General features: G+C 44.0%; 1 protein-coding gene across 1 annotated transcript; it reads right to left on the bottom strand.

Moving 5' to 3' along the window:
- Positions 1-2,632: 2,632 nt before the first annotated feature.
- Positions 2,633-4,787, bottom strand: LOC137824736 (acyltransferase GLAUCE). The gene is made up of 2 exons (XM_068630407.2): positions 4,353-4,787; positions 2,633-3,520 (listed from the first exon to the last, which is right to left on the bottom strand). The coding sequence occupies exons 1-2, from the start codon at positions 4,785-4,787 to the stop codon at positions 2,633-2,635; spliced, it is 1,323 nt and encodes a 440-aa protein (XP_068486508.2).
- Between the last annotated feature and the right edge of the window lie 11,130 nt (positions 4,788-15,917).

Below are 15,917 nucleotides of genomic sequence, written 5' to 3'. Positions count from 1 at the left end.
GGTGTATGTCTATGGCGGGTAGGATTTGCTTAATCAAATCTGTCTTCACATTTATTCCTGTTTTCTACTTATCTTTCTTTAAAACTCTGACCTCGATCTGTAATAGAATCACGAGTATTCAAAGGAGTTTTTTGTGGGCTTGGGGTAGAGACAATAGATCTATACCTTGGGTAAGCTGGGGGAACATTTGTAAACCTACTGAGGAAGGTGGTCTGGGTATCAAGGATATCAGGAAATTCAACTATGCTTTAATGGCGAAATGGAAATGGAGGTTAATGAGTGACGAGAAGGGGAAATGGAAAGATATTCTGGAGTCTAAATATATGGTGACATCAGGTAATAGCCAAGTCCGGCCATGTAATCAGTCTTGGTGGTGGAGAGAGTTAGAAAAAATATGTAAGGATGGTAATGGTGTAGGCTGGTTTCAACAAGCTGTTACATGGAATGTCAGATCTGGGGACTCAGTCCGTTTCTGGGAGGATCCTTGGATTAATGACAATAATCTCAAGGAGTTATTCCCTAGATTATTCTCTCTTTCACTGAATCAAGGGATGATGGTGGGTGAAATTGGTTATTGGGATGATCATGGGTGGCACTGGCACCTAAATTGGAGAAGGGAGAGATTCTGCTAGGAATCGGGTTTGGAGGAAGAATTACTAGGAATTCTAGCCAGAGAAGTTTTGGTTAAGGATTCCAGAGATTTTATTAGTTGGAGTGGGGATTCCAAGGGGATGTTTTCGGTAAATCAGCATATGGCCTATTAGCCAACCATGATTCTGCACCAAGTAACGTTGTTTTCTGCCTCTTATGGAAGACCAAAGTTGTACCAAAAGTTTTAACCACGGCTTGGAGAATCCTTTTGGACAGAATCCCAACTTATCAGAATCTTGTGGCACGGGGAATTGTGGTGAATTCACCTCTCTGTGTTTTTTGTAACCTGTACGTAGAATCCACACAACATCTATTTTTGGATTGTACTTTTGCTTACTGTGTATGGATGCTATGCTACAGATGGATAGGTGTTGTGGAAACACAGAACAAGGACATTTGTAATCATTTTTTGAATTTTCACTTAACTAATATGTCTGAGAAACAAAATCAGGTTTGAAGGGGAGTGTGGGCGGCCATCACACGCTGCATATGGGAGCACAGGAATAATGTGATTTTCAGACAAGGAGTCCCTGACCCCGAAGAAACTTTACCCCGAAGAAACTTTACAAGCAGCTCAACTCATATCATGGCTTTGGCTAAAACATAGGGAAAGTTCTTTTTCATACTCCTTCTCTGATTGGATCCTTAATCCAATCCAATGCCTCTTGAGTGTATGCTGAATAGGGGATGGTGTATCCTAGTTATTATGCTTTGTTCTGTAGTGGGCTGCTGCAGGATTTTCCCTAACATCAGTTGAAGCCAAGAACGAAGCAGTGTGGTAAGGTGCAGGAGTGTGAAGGGAAAGTTGATGCAGTGCTAATCACCAACCCTACTTTGGCAACACTGAACCATGCAGGGGCTGTTGTGCGGTGGTACCTTAACAGGATCTGGGTTACTGATGTTGGGTGGCTTATTAGCTTGCTTGTTTACTATGGTTGGTGTGCTTACTGGATGGTGTAAGGTGGCTGCCCCATGTTGCATACATGGGCCCAACCAGATTTAGTGGTTATGAGGTAGGACCATGGTTATACGGAGGGTGTCTATGGAGTGATGCCAACTTTGGGCTGGGCAGGGGAGCTGGACGAGGCAGTAACATGCCTTGAAGGAATGAAGATGAAAGAAAGAACAAGTTGATACAATGATCATAGTAAGCTGGTTAATTGTATATGGCGCTGGAATTCTTATTGGTCGGTTTCCATTTGACTGATCCGCAACCAAGGTAGTAATTGGTATCGGTTTCCATTTGACTGATCCGCAACCAAAGTAGTAATTGGTATTGAAGTATGCTAGATCAGTAGGATTGTGGTGCGTGTTCTGCAGTGCTTTTAGATGAACAGCAGAAGCAGGGAGTTGTTGTTACATTTTATTGTGATGTGTGAAACGTGAAACATTGGAATTGGCCATGCAGGTTTACCCAGGTGCATACACCCTATTGAGGTCATTAGTTCTTTTGTTTGTTGAAGTGAATGTAAGCAAGACTTTATAGGGTGGAACCAATGTCCAACATTGAGTATAGGAAATAGCTGAGGAAGATACTATCAGGGAGCTATGGAGGTTCTTTATGCTACTGTTTGCTTTCCCTTTTAGCAGTTTGATAGAGCCAAGTGTAAAGCTCTTAGTCTTAGGTAGTAATCAGCATTGTACCTTCTTTTTGTGTGGGATGCTTTTTTATTTTGTTGTCTTATTTGATCTGGATCTGGTAAGTGTAAAAGGATTAGGATATGTATTAATTTAATTTCATTCTTTGCTTATAAAAAAAAATATGCTCAAAATACAACATTGTTTTAAGCATATGAATTATTTTAGTTTATGAATAATCTCTTAAACCTGATGAATGTGAGTCTCAACTTGCATAATCATTTCAACCATGGTCCAAAACCTTAAGGAAACATTGAAAGGAGTAACAAACAGTTCATCTTTAAATAAATTAGAATAAAAGGGTACTAAATAATTAATATTTTCATAGAAATGTGAAAAAGATCTAAATTTGTAGCATTATCCTACTAAACTCTTGCATTTGATCCTGAGGTAAATCAAGGCTTATGTTAATGCCCCCTTGATCTTGTGGCCCTGGCAATAGCATGACCAAACCAGGTTTAACTTCAAGTGGAGTAGCAGACTTTAGTCTACCCCATGCAAAAAGTTGCTCCTCTAACCCTAATCTCCACCATGCCACCAAGGAGAAACTATCTTCCATACAAGGTGCCCCTTTGTTCACTTCTAACCAATCTATCCCTGACTTTATGTACTCATCATCCAACCTTTCCACCCCTTCTTGCACTTTCCTTATGTGACAACCATCTTCTAGCTCCTTCAACTCCTTCACAGTTGCTCTTGCAAAACCAGGCACCAGTGCATTTCCTGCAAAGCTATTTGGGAGTTCAGGAACAACCCTTTTCCTCACATCCACTGGAAACAACATTGTGGACACTTTTTCCTCTGACATCCCTATTGCAATGCTTCTTGCCTTCCATATTTTTGCAGCAACAACCTGAAAAGTGGTTATGTTCTTTAAGGTCTTATCCTCCAGGGCTTTCTTTTTGAAGCTAGCAATGCTTTGTGGTGGCAAATGAAGAACATGAATCTGGTTTTCTAGAACAGATTGTATGACATTGGTATCACTTTTTCCTCGGAGGGTGAACAAGTTGTGTGTCACAGTAGCTTTTGAATACTCAAAATGTGGATGAGTAACAGTTGGAGGATTTCGAGCTCTCAGCAGTGTTCTATCTGCATTAGGTACTATGATGAGGTCTTCACCACGTGTTAATGCACCTAAGTTTACCTCAAAATCTCTTATTGCAAAACCGTCCAGTGTGCAGTGATTGTAGTGAGAAGCAAGTGCCAAACTTCCACAACCAAATTGAGTCAGCTGTTATAAACAACAAATTAGAGTATTTATTCTGCACATGCTTTAACAAAAAGTAAAAGTGTAGGTTGTTCTATGGATTTGTGGCATAAATGCTTATATATGTAGTTATCTAGAAGTGTTTATTATATAAGTAGTTTATAATATGTTCATAAGCTATGTGTAACTTATTTCAATAAATTCTCTTTATGGAAACATTGTATAATATGAGAACAGTTTAATTATATTCCCTTCTTCAATTAAACTTAGAATCTATTCTTAAGTATTATCACTATAGGTTGTTTATACAAACTGATCCTATATACTTTTGTGTTCAAAAATAAAGATGGAGAAAAATGAACTGATTGAAGGGATATTCAAGAATCTCAGAAGCTCATAAATTGGATTAAGATAACTTGAGAGGTGTATTACACAGACATTCAAGTTGTACCAACACACATTCATTCAAATCAAATTACTTAAACAAATTTCAGTCTATAATGTGTTTTTTTTTCATTTTATTAAATACAAAATAAAAATAAGAGAACAAAATAAAACAAAAACAAATATAATGTCTAATTATATTTTATTCTAATACATTTTAACATGCTTAAATTTTTCTTCATGATTTTAATATTCACATTAAAGACTAAAAAGGCATGGAAATTAAGAGTACAAACAGATAAAAAAACATTAAGAGAATCAAATGTGAAGACTAAAATGCATGGAAATTAAGAGTGCAAACAGATAAAAAAAAAATAATAAGAGAATCAAAAGAAACAAAAAATGAATACAAGGGTTAAAAAACATTCAATCTTGAAAACATGAGTTTGAAAGAACTAAGAGGAGCCTTAACCTGTAAGGATGCAAGGGGTTTTTCTTTGAGATCAGTTTCTTGGTCACACCCTTCATGCAGGAACACAACTAATTCCTTCAACTCTGGATTAGGTGCAGAAATCACACCAAAATCACTCAATTTTCTGTCAGTTCTTGCAGCTGCAACCACAATGCCAGCACCATTGCAGTCAATTTCAAATCTCTGAGTCTCTTCAAAACTTGGCACCAGTCTACCAGCCATAAAGTCATATTGCATAAGCATTTTACTAAGTGCGGTGTATAATTTGTTACAAATCTCACTGAAACTCATTTGGGTGCTTGGAGGGTCAAAAAAAGAGGCAGAGTCTTGGTAAACAACAAGAGACAAATCAATGTTTGACAAGAACATTCTCTTGCGTGGTGTAGGTTGCTCAGGAACAATTACAATTTTCTCTACTAGTTCAATCTTACCCATTCTACACAATATCACTAATCAACAATTCAACTTTTTCTAACATACAACACCAACCAACATTTTAGCCACTTATATATTAAGTTTGCTCATTGGTTAGTAAATTCGTTTTCTAATATTAATTACTCTTAGTTAACTTACACTTATTCCTCTATACGTTGCTAACTTACCTGGAGTTATGTAATAATACTTCTTTACACAAAATATGTTTTGATTATTTGTTCATACATTTATTGTGTAACTCTCAACTCTATTGCACATATTTAGTAACATTTATTTATTGAATGTATATTATATACTTTGGTTACACTTTATTTCACTACATCATGTTACTATTTGAAACCATAAAGAAACATAAATGCTATGCCAGTTTCATCTGAAACCTTCCTTTTCCAGATGGTCAAACCATTTTATTTTCAATAGTAGATCTCACATCTCTGTTAGAGTAGAATAAATTGAACTTGTGATCAGTGTTTTTTTTTTTTGGTTAAAATTTAACAATAGAGTGCAAAATAATAAGATTTAATAAGAATTTCCATGATTAGTATCTATTTTTTTCATGATTAGGTGAACTAACATGACATGGAAATCAACATGTTGATTAAGATTTAAAATTTTGTAAAACTGTAGGTTTTGGATTTTGATAATTTATAGTAAATCCAAAAACACTTTAGATATAGTATACCAATACCGTTCCAATCATGTAGATAAATTGTAGAAATAAAAAAATACTTAAAAAAAATTATGCTGAAACTTATAACTTGTATCAAACACATCCATTTAAAATGGGGTTTAGGGTAAGAAAGGAGAAGGAGTTGTATTATGATAAAAAAAAAAAAAAAAAAAAAAAAAAAAAAAAAAAGATATGCTTCACATAAGAGATTTAAGATAATGAAACTTTAAGATGAAGTTACATATGAAAGAAAATGTTAAAAAATGAGATACATAAAATATTGTGTCATTTAATGCGAAGAAAGAAATTTTAAAATTGAAAAGTTTGTAATCAATCATAGTGATAATTAGTTTTAAATGGGATTTAGTGTGAGGAAGGGAAGGAACTGTATTATGATAACAAGAAAAAGTAGATATGCTCAAAATACTTTTTCTCAAACAGTGATTTAAAAAAGTTGTATAAGGAGGATAAGGAGCTTAAGAAATGTTATCTACTCAAAATTGATGAGCTAAAAAAATATTATTTGTGTCTGAGTTGTGTATAATAAAGATGAAACTTATAACTTATATCAAACACATTCTTTTAAAAATGGATTTAGTGTAAGAAAGAAGAATGATGTGATAATAAGAAAAAAGTAGATACACTTAAAAAATGGGTTGCCAAGAAATTGTGTCATTTAATTTGACTAAGGAAGGAATTTGCCACATGAGTAAAAATACTTGTCATCTTCTATAAGAGATGTAATAGCCATCAAAGAGGAGTCAGATTTAGGGTTATTTAGGAGAGGAAATTGGTGGATTTGATAAACTTAGTTTAATTTTTACATTGGAAACTTAGAATTGATTGAATGTAAAGATGCTGAATTATTAATGAATCTCTTAAAGAGTAAACAAGCACAAAGATCACTTCTTAATGCCTAAAAAACCATGCCTGCAATAAACATGAATAATATTGGAAACCTTTGGGACAGTGGCATGAAACAATAACCTTCGATACTGTTGAATTTGACAGGGAACAAAGCAGGCACAATAATGAGATTTCCATATGTAAAAGAATCATTTAAATTTATGGTATTTTCTTCTTAATTTAATACTATTTTTTCATATTTTAATGACGTGTCAAATTACTAATGGATGTGTCTAACAAGTCATATTTACTTAGTGTTACTCCTAGAACAAAGAATGGGATATACAAGATTTGCATCTCTGTTTTAAATAGAATCTACCGGTTGATAGTATTCTCTGCAGTCCCTTGCCTCAACTCATCTATAGATGAAAATAAATAAATAAAATATGGGAGAACTAAAATAAAAATGAAAAATGTTAGATTGAAGACAAACAAATAAAGAAAAATATATAAAAGTGATCCTGCCTGTTGACCAGAACGTTGGAACTTGCCTCGTCAAACTTGGATCGACGCGTGCACCGCTTCAACCTCCGTCCTCCGCCAAGATCCACCTCAAGAACCTGCAAAAGAACAGAGCGGCGCCGCTGCGGCCGATCGCACTCCAACGCCCAAGTCAGTGACCGAACCACCAAATACTAAGAGCAAAAACACTCAAGAACTCTCAAGGAGCCGTGCAATGTTCTCTCTCACAGTATGCTCAAGAACTCGCAAGCGTAAAGAGTATAATCTGAACGTGCGTACCTCAAAAGTTCGTTGGGGAACCCTTAAATACCTGGTCACTTTCTCTCTCCTGGCAGTTACAGACCTGGACACGTGGCTCGCATCCAGTCGTACACGTGCCATCATCTGGAGCCTCCTTGACTTGGGCGCTGCTTCTGACTCTCTTTTGGCTAAGTTACTTATGCATGGTACTGCCCAGTGCATAGCTAACTTGGGAGCGCGATCTCTACTGGAATTGGCGAGTTAGGGTGCCTTCGTACACCTTCCCTGTGGTCTCGCCGGCCGCCTTCGTAATCTGCACCACCTTCATCTTCGGCGATGTGCTTGCTCTGGCGATCTCCAACCACTTGGTCGCCTGAGTTTACATCTGGCGACTTCATCTTCAACTGGGTGATCGCCGATTCTGGTATGCTGGAGATCGAAGCACGCCAGCTTCATAACTGGCGACTTCACGAGCCCCCCAACTTCCTTCCCTTCTGCAAATCTGGCGCCTTGTCAACACGCCTATACTGTAGCTTGATGCCACGTCATCACTTCCGACTACCAGGGCGGTACACAAGCCCCCCAGTCTTAAGCGAAGACTTGTCCAGTGAAAAGACTAAAAGAGTCACGCCAACACCGATCTACGTGGCACTGACGCAGAATTCCAAGCGGTTGTACTTTCTGCTTCTCTGACGCTCCACCAAACCCCTCACCCATCGCTCGACACGTGGCTTCATCAACGGTTACCTTCAGTTAACGTTTGCGCTTCCTAAACCCATTTCGAAAAACCCTTAAACTCATTTTCGCTTCACTGTTCCATCACTTTCTTCGTATTCTCAGACGCTCCAACTTTCTTCTGCAAAAAAGCTCTCAGCGTTCTTCAACATTCTGAATCACCAACATCTTTCATCGCCTTCCCGATCATAAAAAGGTACTTCCTTTCCTTCTTCTGTTGGTTTTTCCTGCATTTTAACCGATTCGCATCATCCTTTAACTGTCTGGTGCATACGTTGTGGGTTGTTTTTGCTGTTTCTCCTTCTTCGTACTTAGGGCTCCGTCAACGTCACAACGAACCTACGTTCGTTCGTTTTTCACCCTTCCTTCATGATCGAGTTAGCCTCTGCGAACCCTGATCATTTTTCCTTTTCTTCTTCCTCTGCAGCTTCAACAATGACTCGCTCAAAGATCACCCCAAATCCTCCTCCTTCATCACGAAACCCTTCCTCACAAGCACAAGACCCACCGCGAGCACGCGGCGCTTCGTCTTCTCAGGCTGAGAGGCCTGCAGCTTCCCGCCCCAACCCGGCCCAGGCTACTCCGCCTGTCACCGGAGGAGCCTCCGTCCCCCCACCAGACTTCAAAAAACTGTATCCCTGGGCCAACTCGACCCTGTTGAGGGAAACATCTTTTGTGAACACTGCTGGGGCAGTTCTGCGATTGACGAAGGGGGATGAGCCTCACCAAACATTCCACAAGGAGCACGACGAGAAGATGACGGTGCTACCTTGCCCCCCCGACCTGCCAGTTTGCGCCGACGACAAGGCGAACAACGATGGGCCCTTCTGCTTCGTTTACACAACTCTGTTCAAGAAGGTGAAACTCAAGTTTCCCTTTACTCGCTTCGAGAGGGAGCTTCTCACCGAGCTCAACATCGTCGCCGCCCAGCTCCATCCCAACAGCTGGGCGTTTGTGCGGGCGTTCCAAGTCATGTGCGATCATCTGGGGTTGCCAGCATCGGTGGATGTTTTCTTGTTTCTTTTTGAAGCCAAGCACCCAGGAGATCGCCTATGGGTAAGCTTGAACGGTGTTGCTGGGAGGTCGATCCTCTCCATCTTCTAGCAATCCTATAAAGACTGGAAGGGCAAGTTCGTCCAAGTGCGCCCCAACGACAAGGACGCTTCCCTACTCGACGGTTTCCCCTTGTATTGGGTAAACAAGGGGAACAAAGAGTCCAAAAGCAGCTTCAGGAGACCCAGAAGTCCTGATAGCATGGGCGCTTTGGACAGAGATCTCTGCTTCTTCTGGAAGAGTGTGGCAGATGCCAACATCACCTTCCTCACCACCACACTGATCTGCTTCGAGTTTTTCGAGGACCAACTCGAAATCCGCATAGGTTAGAACGTCTAAGTCTTTGTTCTAACACTACTTCTGTTAACTGTTTCTGGGCGTCTTGTGCGTTGTGCGCAAGACTTTGGTTTTATTCTTCTGCACTATTTGTCTGCTTTGTTGCATACTGTCTTATGCATTTATTTCCTTTCTGAGCTAACCCATGCATTTTCTCTCTATGCAGATAACATGTTGGGGCGGGGCAAACTTGCTGAATTGAGGGTGCTCGCCCGAACCCATGGGTTGGCATCGGGTTCCCAAACCGTGCCAAACTCTGTGGTGGAGATCGCCGCTGCTCAAGGCAGATCGCCACCCAGGGGCCCAGCTCCTCCCGATGTCCAAACCGCCGCCCAACGCAAGAAGCTTGTCCTCAGGAAATCCAAGAGGAAAGCACCCCAGGTAGTCCTTGAGGAGGAAGAGGAAGACGACGAGGCAACTGAAGATGGCCTTGTCACGAAGAGGAAGAGGGTGGCACCTTCTTCACCATCTGCACCACCCCCTCTTCCAACATCAACGCCGCCATCTACGCCTGCTCCTCCTCCATCATCGCCACCCCAACCAGCTCCTGCTTCATCAGTCCAAGCCATTCCATTGGCAACTGCACCACCTGCGGTTGAGGCCCCCGAGCCAAACTTCATGGAGGACCCCCCAAGTGCCTCCACGCCTTTTGTATCAGCTGGAGGGGGTCCTCCTTCAAATGCCTCAACCACCAACATTGCACCAATCGGGGATGAGGTTGCCCACAACTCTCCAATTCTGATTACCGAATCCCCGACGTCGCCACCACGCCAAGAAGTACCTGCTGAGCAACCAACTAAAGAAGGTGGCGGCGAAAACCAACAATAGGCCCACCCGGTGCCTCCACAAGCAGGCCTTTCTCTTGAGGTTAAAAGGATGTGGGAGCCTTTCTCTGCCAAATTGAAGATGATGGCAGAAGACTTCCCCACCATTATCTCTAGAGCTGTGGAGAGCTCCACCAGGAAGCTCCAGGACGACCTCTACACCCTTCAAACTGAGAACAGCACTATAAGAATCGAGGCGGAGAAGTTGTCCTGCAATCTGACACTCGCGGAAATTGAACACTCCCGAGTAGAAGATGCAATGAGCACCGAGCTCCGGGTGGCGCGCAAGGAGGCCACCGATCTCCGTCATAAGGTACAACTCTTGGCTCAAGAAAAGATCGAGCTGGAGAGCAAGATTGCGCCTTATCGCATCAAGGTGGCTGACCTGGAGGCCCTCATAAAAACTGACGCCGCCAAGGTGAAGAAACTGGAGCAAAGGTCAGCCGACCGGGAGGTCTTCCTTGGTAAGGTGGAGAAAGCGAGGGATGACGCCATGGCTGAGCTCGCCGAAGCCAACAAGGAAAAAGGGGAGATTGCTGCTGAACTGGGCCAGGTGCAAGCAGAATCCAAGAAGGTTGCTGAAGACCTTCTCCAGGCTCAAGAAACCAACGAAAAACTCAAGAAGCAAGTCGAAGAGCTGGAGCAGCAGAACAAGGGGCTGAAGGAACAAACTGAAGAACTCAAGAAACAGATTGAAGAACTTAATCTGAGTTCTGCCCAAATTCTAGCTGCTGGATTCGAGGCTGCACGGGAACAGTTCGCCTGCTTGTTCCCCGATCTGGACCTTAGCATGGTGTCCCTTGACAACGAGGTGGTGGATGGGAAAGTGGTTCCCGCTGAAGACTGATCAATTCCCTCCATCCGCTGCCTTTGTGCTTTCTCTTTGTATATAAATTGTAAAAAACTTCATATTTTCTTGTACATATGTTCTGAACTGACATTTATTTTTAATGACAAAGTCTTGGCATTCCTTCTTATAACTTCTTTAGCTGCTTTAACTTTTCTTGCACAACTTTCTTCAAGAAATTAACTTAGCGATTTTGTAAGCGCGAGCATATACTTAACTGCTTCGAACCACTTCGATTTCAAATAACAATCACTTTAACAACTTATAATCACAAGGCAATGAACCTTAGCGCAAAATCACTCTTCAAGCAACGAACTTTAACCCAACTACTGGCTTAAAACATCGCTTCTCCCGATCTGCTTCATCAAAATCGGGTCTTTAATTTTCTCGCCATTGCCTGAACGTTTCCTAGTCGCCAAAGACTCTTGGCGATATCAGCTTCTTTCTGGCTTCATACCTTGGCCATTGTTCTTTTATCTGGGGGTAGAGGTGCCTTTCGGATCCTTCTCTACCTTCCTGAACTTCAGAACAAAAGACCGGGTGACTAGGCGTTCTCTTCGAACCTACCTTAGCCACCTTCCAAACTTCTTCCGCCCTTTACACCATACCTGAACTCGTTCGAGACGAGAAGGATTTTATCTTGCCTGAACTCGCTCATCGGCGAGAAGGTCTTTAACTCGCCTGAACTCGCTCATAGGCGAGAAGGTCTTTAACTCGCCTAAACTCGCTCGTAGGCGAGAAGGTCTTTAAATCGTGCCTCTATATTGCCCCAGGGGTTACATCTCCTCCCCCCCAGAAACACTGAGGACTTTTGCTGGTGCCTCTACATTGCCCCAGGGGTTACATCTTCTCGCCCCCAGAAACACTGAGGACTTTTCACTGGTGCCTCTACATTGCCCCAGGGGTTACATCTTCTCGCCCCCAGAAACACTGAGGACTTTTCACTCTTCCTCGCCTGCACTCGCTCGACGGCGAGGAGGTCTTTATCTCGCCTCAGGACGCGCGAAGGCGTTGAGGTCTTTTAACTGGTGCCTCCGATCGCCGAACAACGATGAGGACTTAAAACTTTAACTGATGCCTCCGATCGCCGAAAGACGATGAGGACTTAAAACTTTAACTAATGCCTCCGATCGCCGAAAGACGATGAGGACTTAAAACCTTTTAGAATGCATGCAATATATCTTTACTTGCCTTAAATCACATATAAGTGACAAGGTCTTTCTTCAAAACTTTCTGAAAACAACAAGCATGCAATCTAAAACACCTTTGAACTTCGAAAACTCCTCTTTTATTGGGTGGCGTGATTAAAAAACCCTCCTTAGGGAAAAAAGAGTGCCCCCTTCAAACTGTTTTAACAGAGACATTGTAATATAACTTTGTGTTTGTCTTTACTTACAACGCTTCTTAACTGTCATACAACTTCAAGTGCGTGGCGTTCCAAGTGCGAGGAATCGCCCCTCCTTCCAATGTCTCTAAGCGGTAGGCGCCGTTCCCGAGCGCCTCGGTTATTCTGAACGGCCCCGTCCACTTGGGCGACAGTTTATTCTCCATCTCGTACTGGTGGGCTTTCCTCATCACCAGGTCGCCTTCTCTAAACTGTCTCGGCATCACCTTCGAGTTGTATCTTCGTTCAACCCTTCTCTTCACCGCCTCAGCTTTCAATCTCGCCTCTTCCCTGACCTCGTCCAGCAGATCCAGGTTCAACCTTCTCTCCTCATTCGAGTCTTCCTCTACGAAGTTCTGGAATCTCGGCGAGCTCTCCTGGATCTCCACTGGAATCATTGCATCACACCCATAAACCAAGCAGAACGGGGTCTCATGGGTTCCTGACTGTTCGGTGGTGTGGTACGCCCAGACTATACGGGGTACCTCCTCAGCCCAGCTTCCTTTGGCTTTCTCTAGCCTTCTCTTCAAACCTCTCAGCAACACCCGATTAGCTGACTCTACTTGGCCATTTGTCTGAGGGTGCTCGACGGATGCAAACACTTGTTGAATTCCCACCCCTTCGCACAGCTTCTTCAACAGGTGGCTTGCAAACTGAGTCCCATTGTCCGACACCAGGCGCTTGGGCACCCCAAACCGGCACACAATGTTCTTCCACACGAAACCTTCGATCTTGTGTGCGGTGATCTGGGCCACTGGTTCTGCCTCGATCCACTTGGTGAAATACTCAATCGCCACCACCAAGTACTTCATCTGCCTGATCGCCAGCGGGAAAGGTCCCAGGATGGCGATTCCCCAAGTATGAAACGGCCAAGGGCTGTAAATCGACTTCAACTCCTCGGGAGGCGCCTTGTGCCAATCGGCGTGCTGTTGGCATTGTTTGCAACACTGTGCATACTTCTTGCAGTCTTCTCTCATCGTTGGCCAGTAGTAACCTGCACGGAGGGTCCTTGCGGCCAGAGCTCGACCCCCGACGTGGCTTCCGCATATACCTTCATGGAGCTCTGCCATAATCCTCGTGCATTTCTCACCATACACACATTCCAGGAGTGGGTGAGTGAACCCAAACCTGTACAACTCGCCATCAATCATTGTGTACTTGCTAGAATTTTTCTTTACCTTCCTAGCCTCTGTCGGATCCAGTGGAAGAAGGCCATCTGTCAGGCACCGCTTGTACTGTGTTATCCAGGTGTCTGGCTCAGGGATAGCGCAGACCTGTGTCATGTTCACCTTCTCTCCTTGACATGCTCTAATTCTCGGCGATCTCAAAGTTTCTTGCGTCAGGGACTTATGACTTCTCGCTGCTTTCTCCGTCGACTTGCTTATCTGAAGAACCAAGTGATCTGCTACAAAAGCTCTCGGCGTTTTCAGAGTTTCTTGAATCACCGTCCTCTGCCTACCCCCCTTGCCTGAACTGGCGAGCTTAGCTAGCAAGTCAGCTCGGGCATTCTGCTCTCTGGGCACATGCACTACTTCAAAGGAGGCAAAGGAACTCTTCAATTCCTGCACATACTCCAGGTAAGCCGCCATTTGTGGATCTTTAGCCTGGAACTCGCCTGTTACTTGCCCCGTGACTAGTAGCGAGTCACTCTTAGCCATTAACACCCTGGCTCCCATCTCTTTGGCCAGCAAAATCCCGGCGATCAGCGCCTCATATTCTGCTTGATTGTTACTGGCTTTGAAGGCAAATCTCAAAGATTGTTCGATCAGCACGCCGTTGGGTCCTTCCAAAATGACTCCAGCCCTGCTACCCTGCTGGTTCGACGATCCGTCCACTGAAAGCACCCAGCGGAAGTCGTCCCCTTCCACTCGTGTCGCCTCAGATGAGAGCTCGACCACGAAATCTGCAAAGATTTGCCCCTTGATCGGGCCTCGGGGCTCATACTTAATATCAAACTCAGACAACTCTACTGCCCACTTCACCATCCTTCCCGCAACGTCAGGCTTCTTCAAGACCTTCTGGATGGGCAGGTCAGTCATCACCAGTATCGTGAAGCTGTGGAAGTAGTGACGCAACCTCCTCGCCGAAAACACCACAGCCAGTGCAGCCTTTTCCAGGGCCTGATATCTTGTTTCTGGGCCCTGCAGCACCTTACTAACAAAATAAATAGGCTTTTGAACCCGATCTTGATCCTGGGCGAGCACCGCACTCACCGCCCTCTCAGTTACAGCAAAATACAACCTGAGAGGGGTTCCTACCAGCGGTTTGCACAAAACCGACGGGCTCGCCAGATACTCCTTCAGCTTGACGAAGGCTTCCTCGCACTCCTTCGTCCAAGCAAACTTGTTATTGCGCCTCAAGCACTGAAAATAGGGATGGCCCTTTTCTCCGCTAGCTGACACGAAGCGAGACAGGGCTGCCATCCGACCTGTTAGCTGTTGAACTTCCTTCACCGTAGCTGGGCTCCTCATAGCCAAGATGGCGGCACACTTATCCGGGTTGGCTTCTATTCCTCTTTCAGTCAAGAGAAATCCCAGGAATTTTCCAGCCTCCACGCCAAAGATGCATTTCTCTGGATTCAGCTTCAGTCTAAACTTGGCGATCGTCGTGAACAATTCTTCCAAGTCTGCAACGTGCTTGCTTTTTTCTGGCGAGGTCACGACCATGTCATCGACGTACGCTTGCACATTCCTTCCCAGCATCAGTGCAAGTACTCGATCCATCAACCTCTGGTACGTGGCCCCCGCGTTCTTCAGCCCAAACGGCATCACTTTGTAGCAGTAGCACGATCTCTCCGTCATGAAGGCAGTCTTCTCTTCATCCATGGGATGCATCTTGATCTGGTTATACCCCGAGAAGGCATCCAGGAAGCTCAACAGCTTACACCCTGCGGCACTATCTACCAGGGCGTCTATGCTTGGTAAAGGATATGAATCCTTTGGGCAAGCCTTGTTCAGATTAGTGAAATCGACGCACATGCACCATTTCCCATTACTCTTCTTCACCAGCACGACATTCGCTAGCCATTCAGGGTACTGAACTTCCCTGATGTGGCCTGCAGCGAGGAGTTTCTGTGTTTCGTCCCTGATCGCCTGCCTCCTCTCCTCGTTGAATTTTCTTCTTCTTTGTCGCACTGGTCTCACCAAGTTATCCATCGCCAGATGATGGCACAAGAAGTCGGGATCGATCCCGGGCATGTCCGAAGCGGACCATGCAAAGGCATCCAGATGTCGTTCTATCACCTCAGCAATCTGGTCCTGGAGCTCGACCTCCAGAGATCTTCCCAGCTTGAAGATCTTTCCCCCGATTTCTCTCTCAAGCCACTGCTCGACGGGTTTTGGTCTGGTTTCTCTGGCGATCACCGCCCTGGCGATTCCCAGCTCTCTCGCTTCCTCAGGGCGATTCCTTGCCTCTTCTTCCTCCAGACCAGCGTTCCCCTCTCCCAGCTCAGCGTCCACCATCTCCACGTCCCTTCCGACGGTCTCTTCTGTTACCGTCGATCTGGGCTTCACACCAGGAGGCGGGGTGGTCGTTACGTAACTCACCGATCTCTTGTTTTTTAGGCTATTCTCATAGCACTTCTTCGCTTCTTTCTGATCGGATTTGATGGTGATCACCACCCCCTCCATAGACGGCAACTTCACCTTCATGTGCCGGGTCGATGGTATGGCAC

Source organism: Phaseolus vulgaris, chromosome 8 (genome assembly GCF_051622355.1).
Source record: "Phaseolus vulgaris cultivar YP4 chromosome 8, ASM5162235v1, whole genome shotgun sequence".
NCBI lineage: Eukaryota > Viridiplantae > Streptophyta > Magnoliopsida > Fabales > Fabaceae > Phaseolus > Phaseolus vulgaris.
Note: the sequence above shows the minus strand (reverse complement) of the source record. Positions and strands in the feature narration are given on the sequence as shown.

Bases quoted from the DNA above. Each gene is read 5' to 3' on its own strand.
- LOC137824736 (XM_068630407.2), bottom strand. From the start codon at position 4,787: ATGGGTAAGATTGAACTAGTAGAGAAAATTGTAATTGTTCCTGAGCAA. The intron at 3,521-4,352 runs GTTAAGGCTCCT...TGTTTATAACAG, and splicing joins AACCCCTTGCATCCTTACAG to CTGACTCAATTTGGTTGTGG.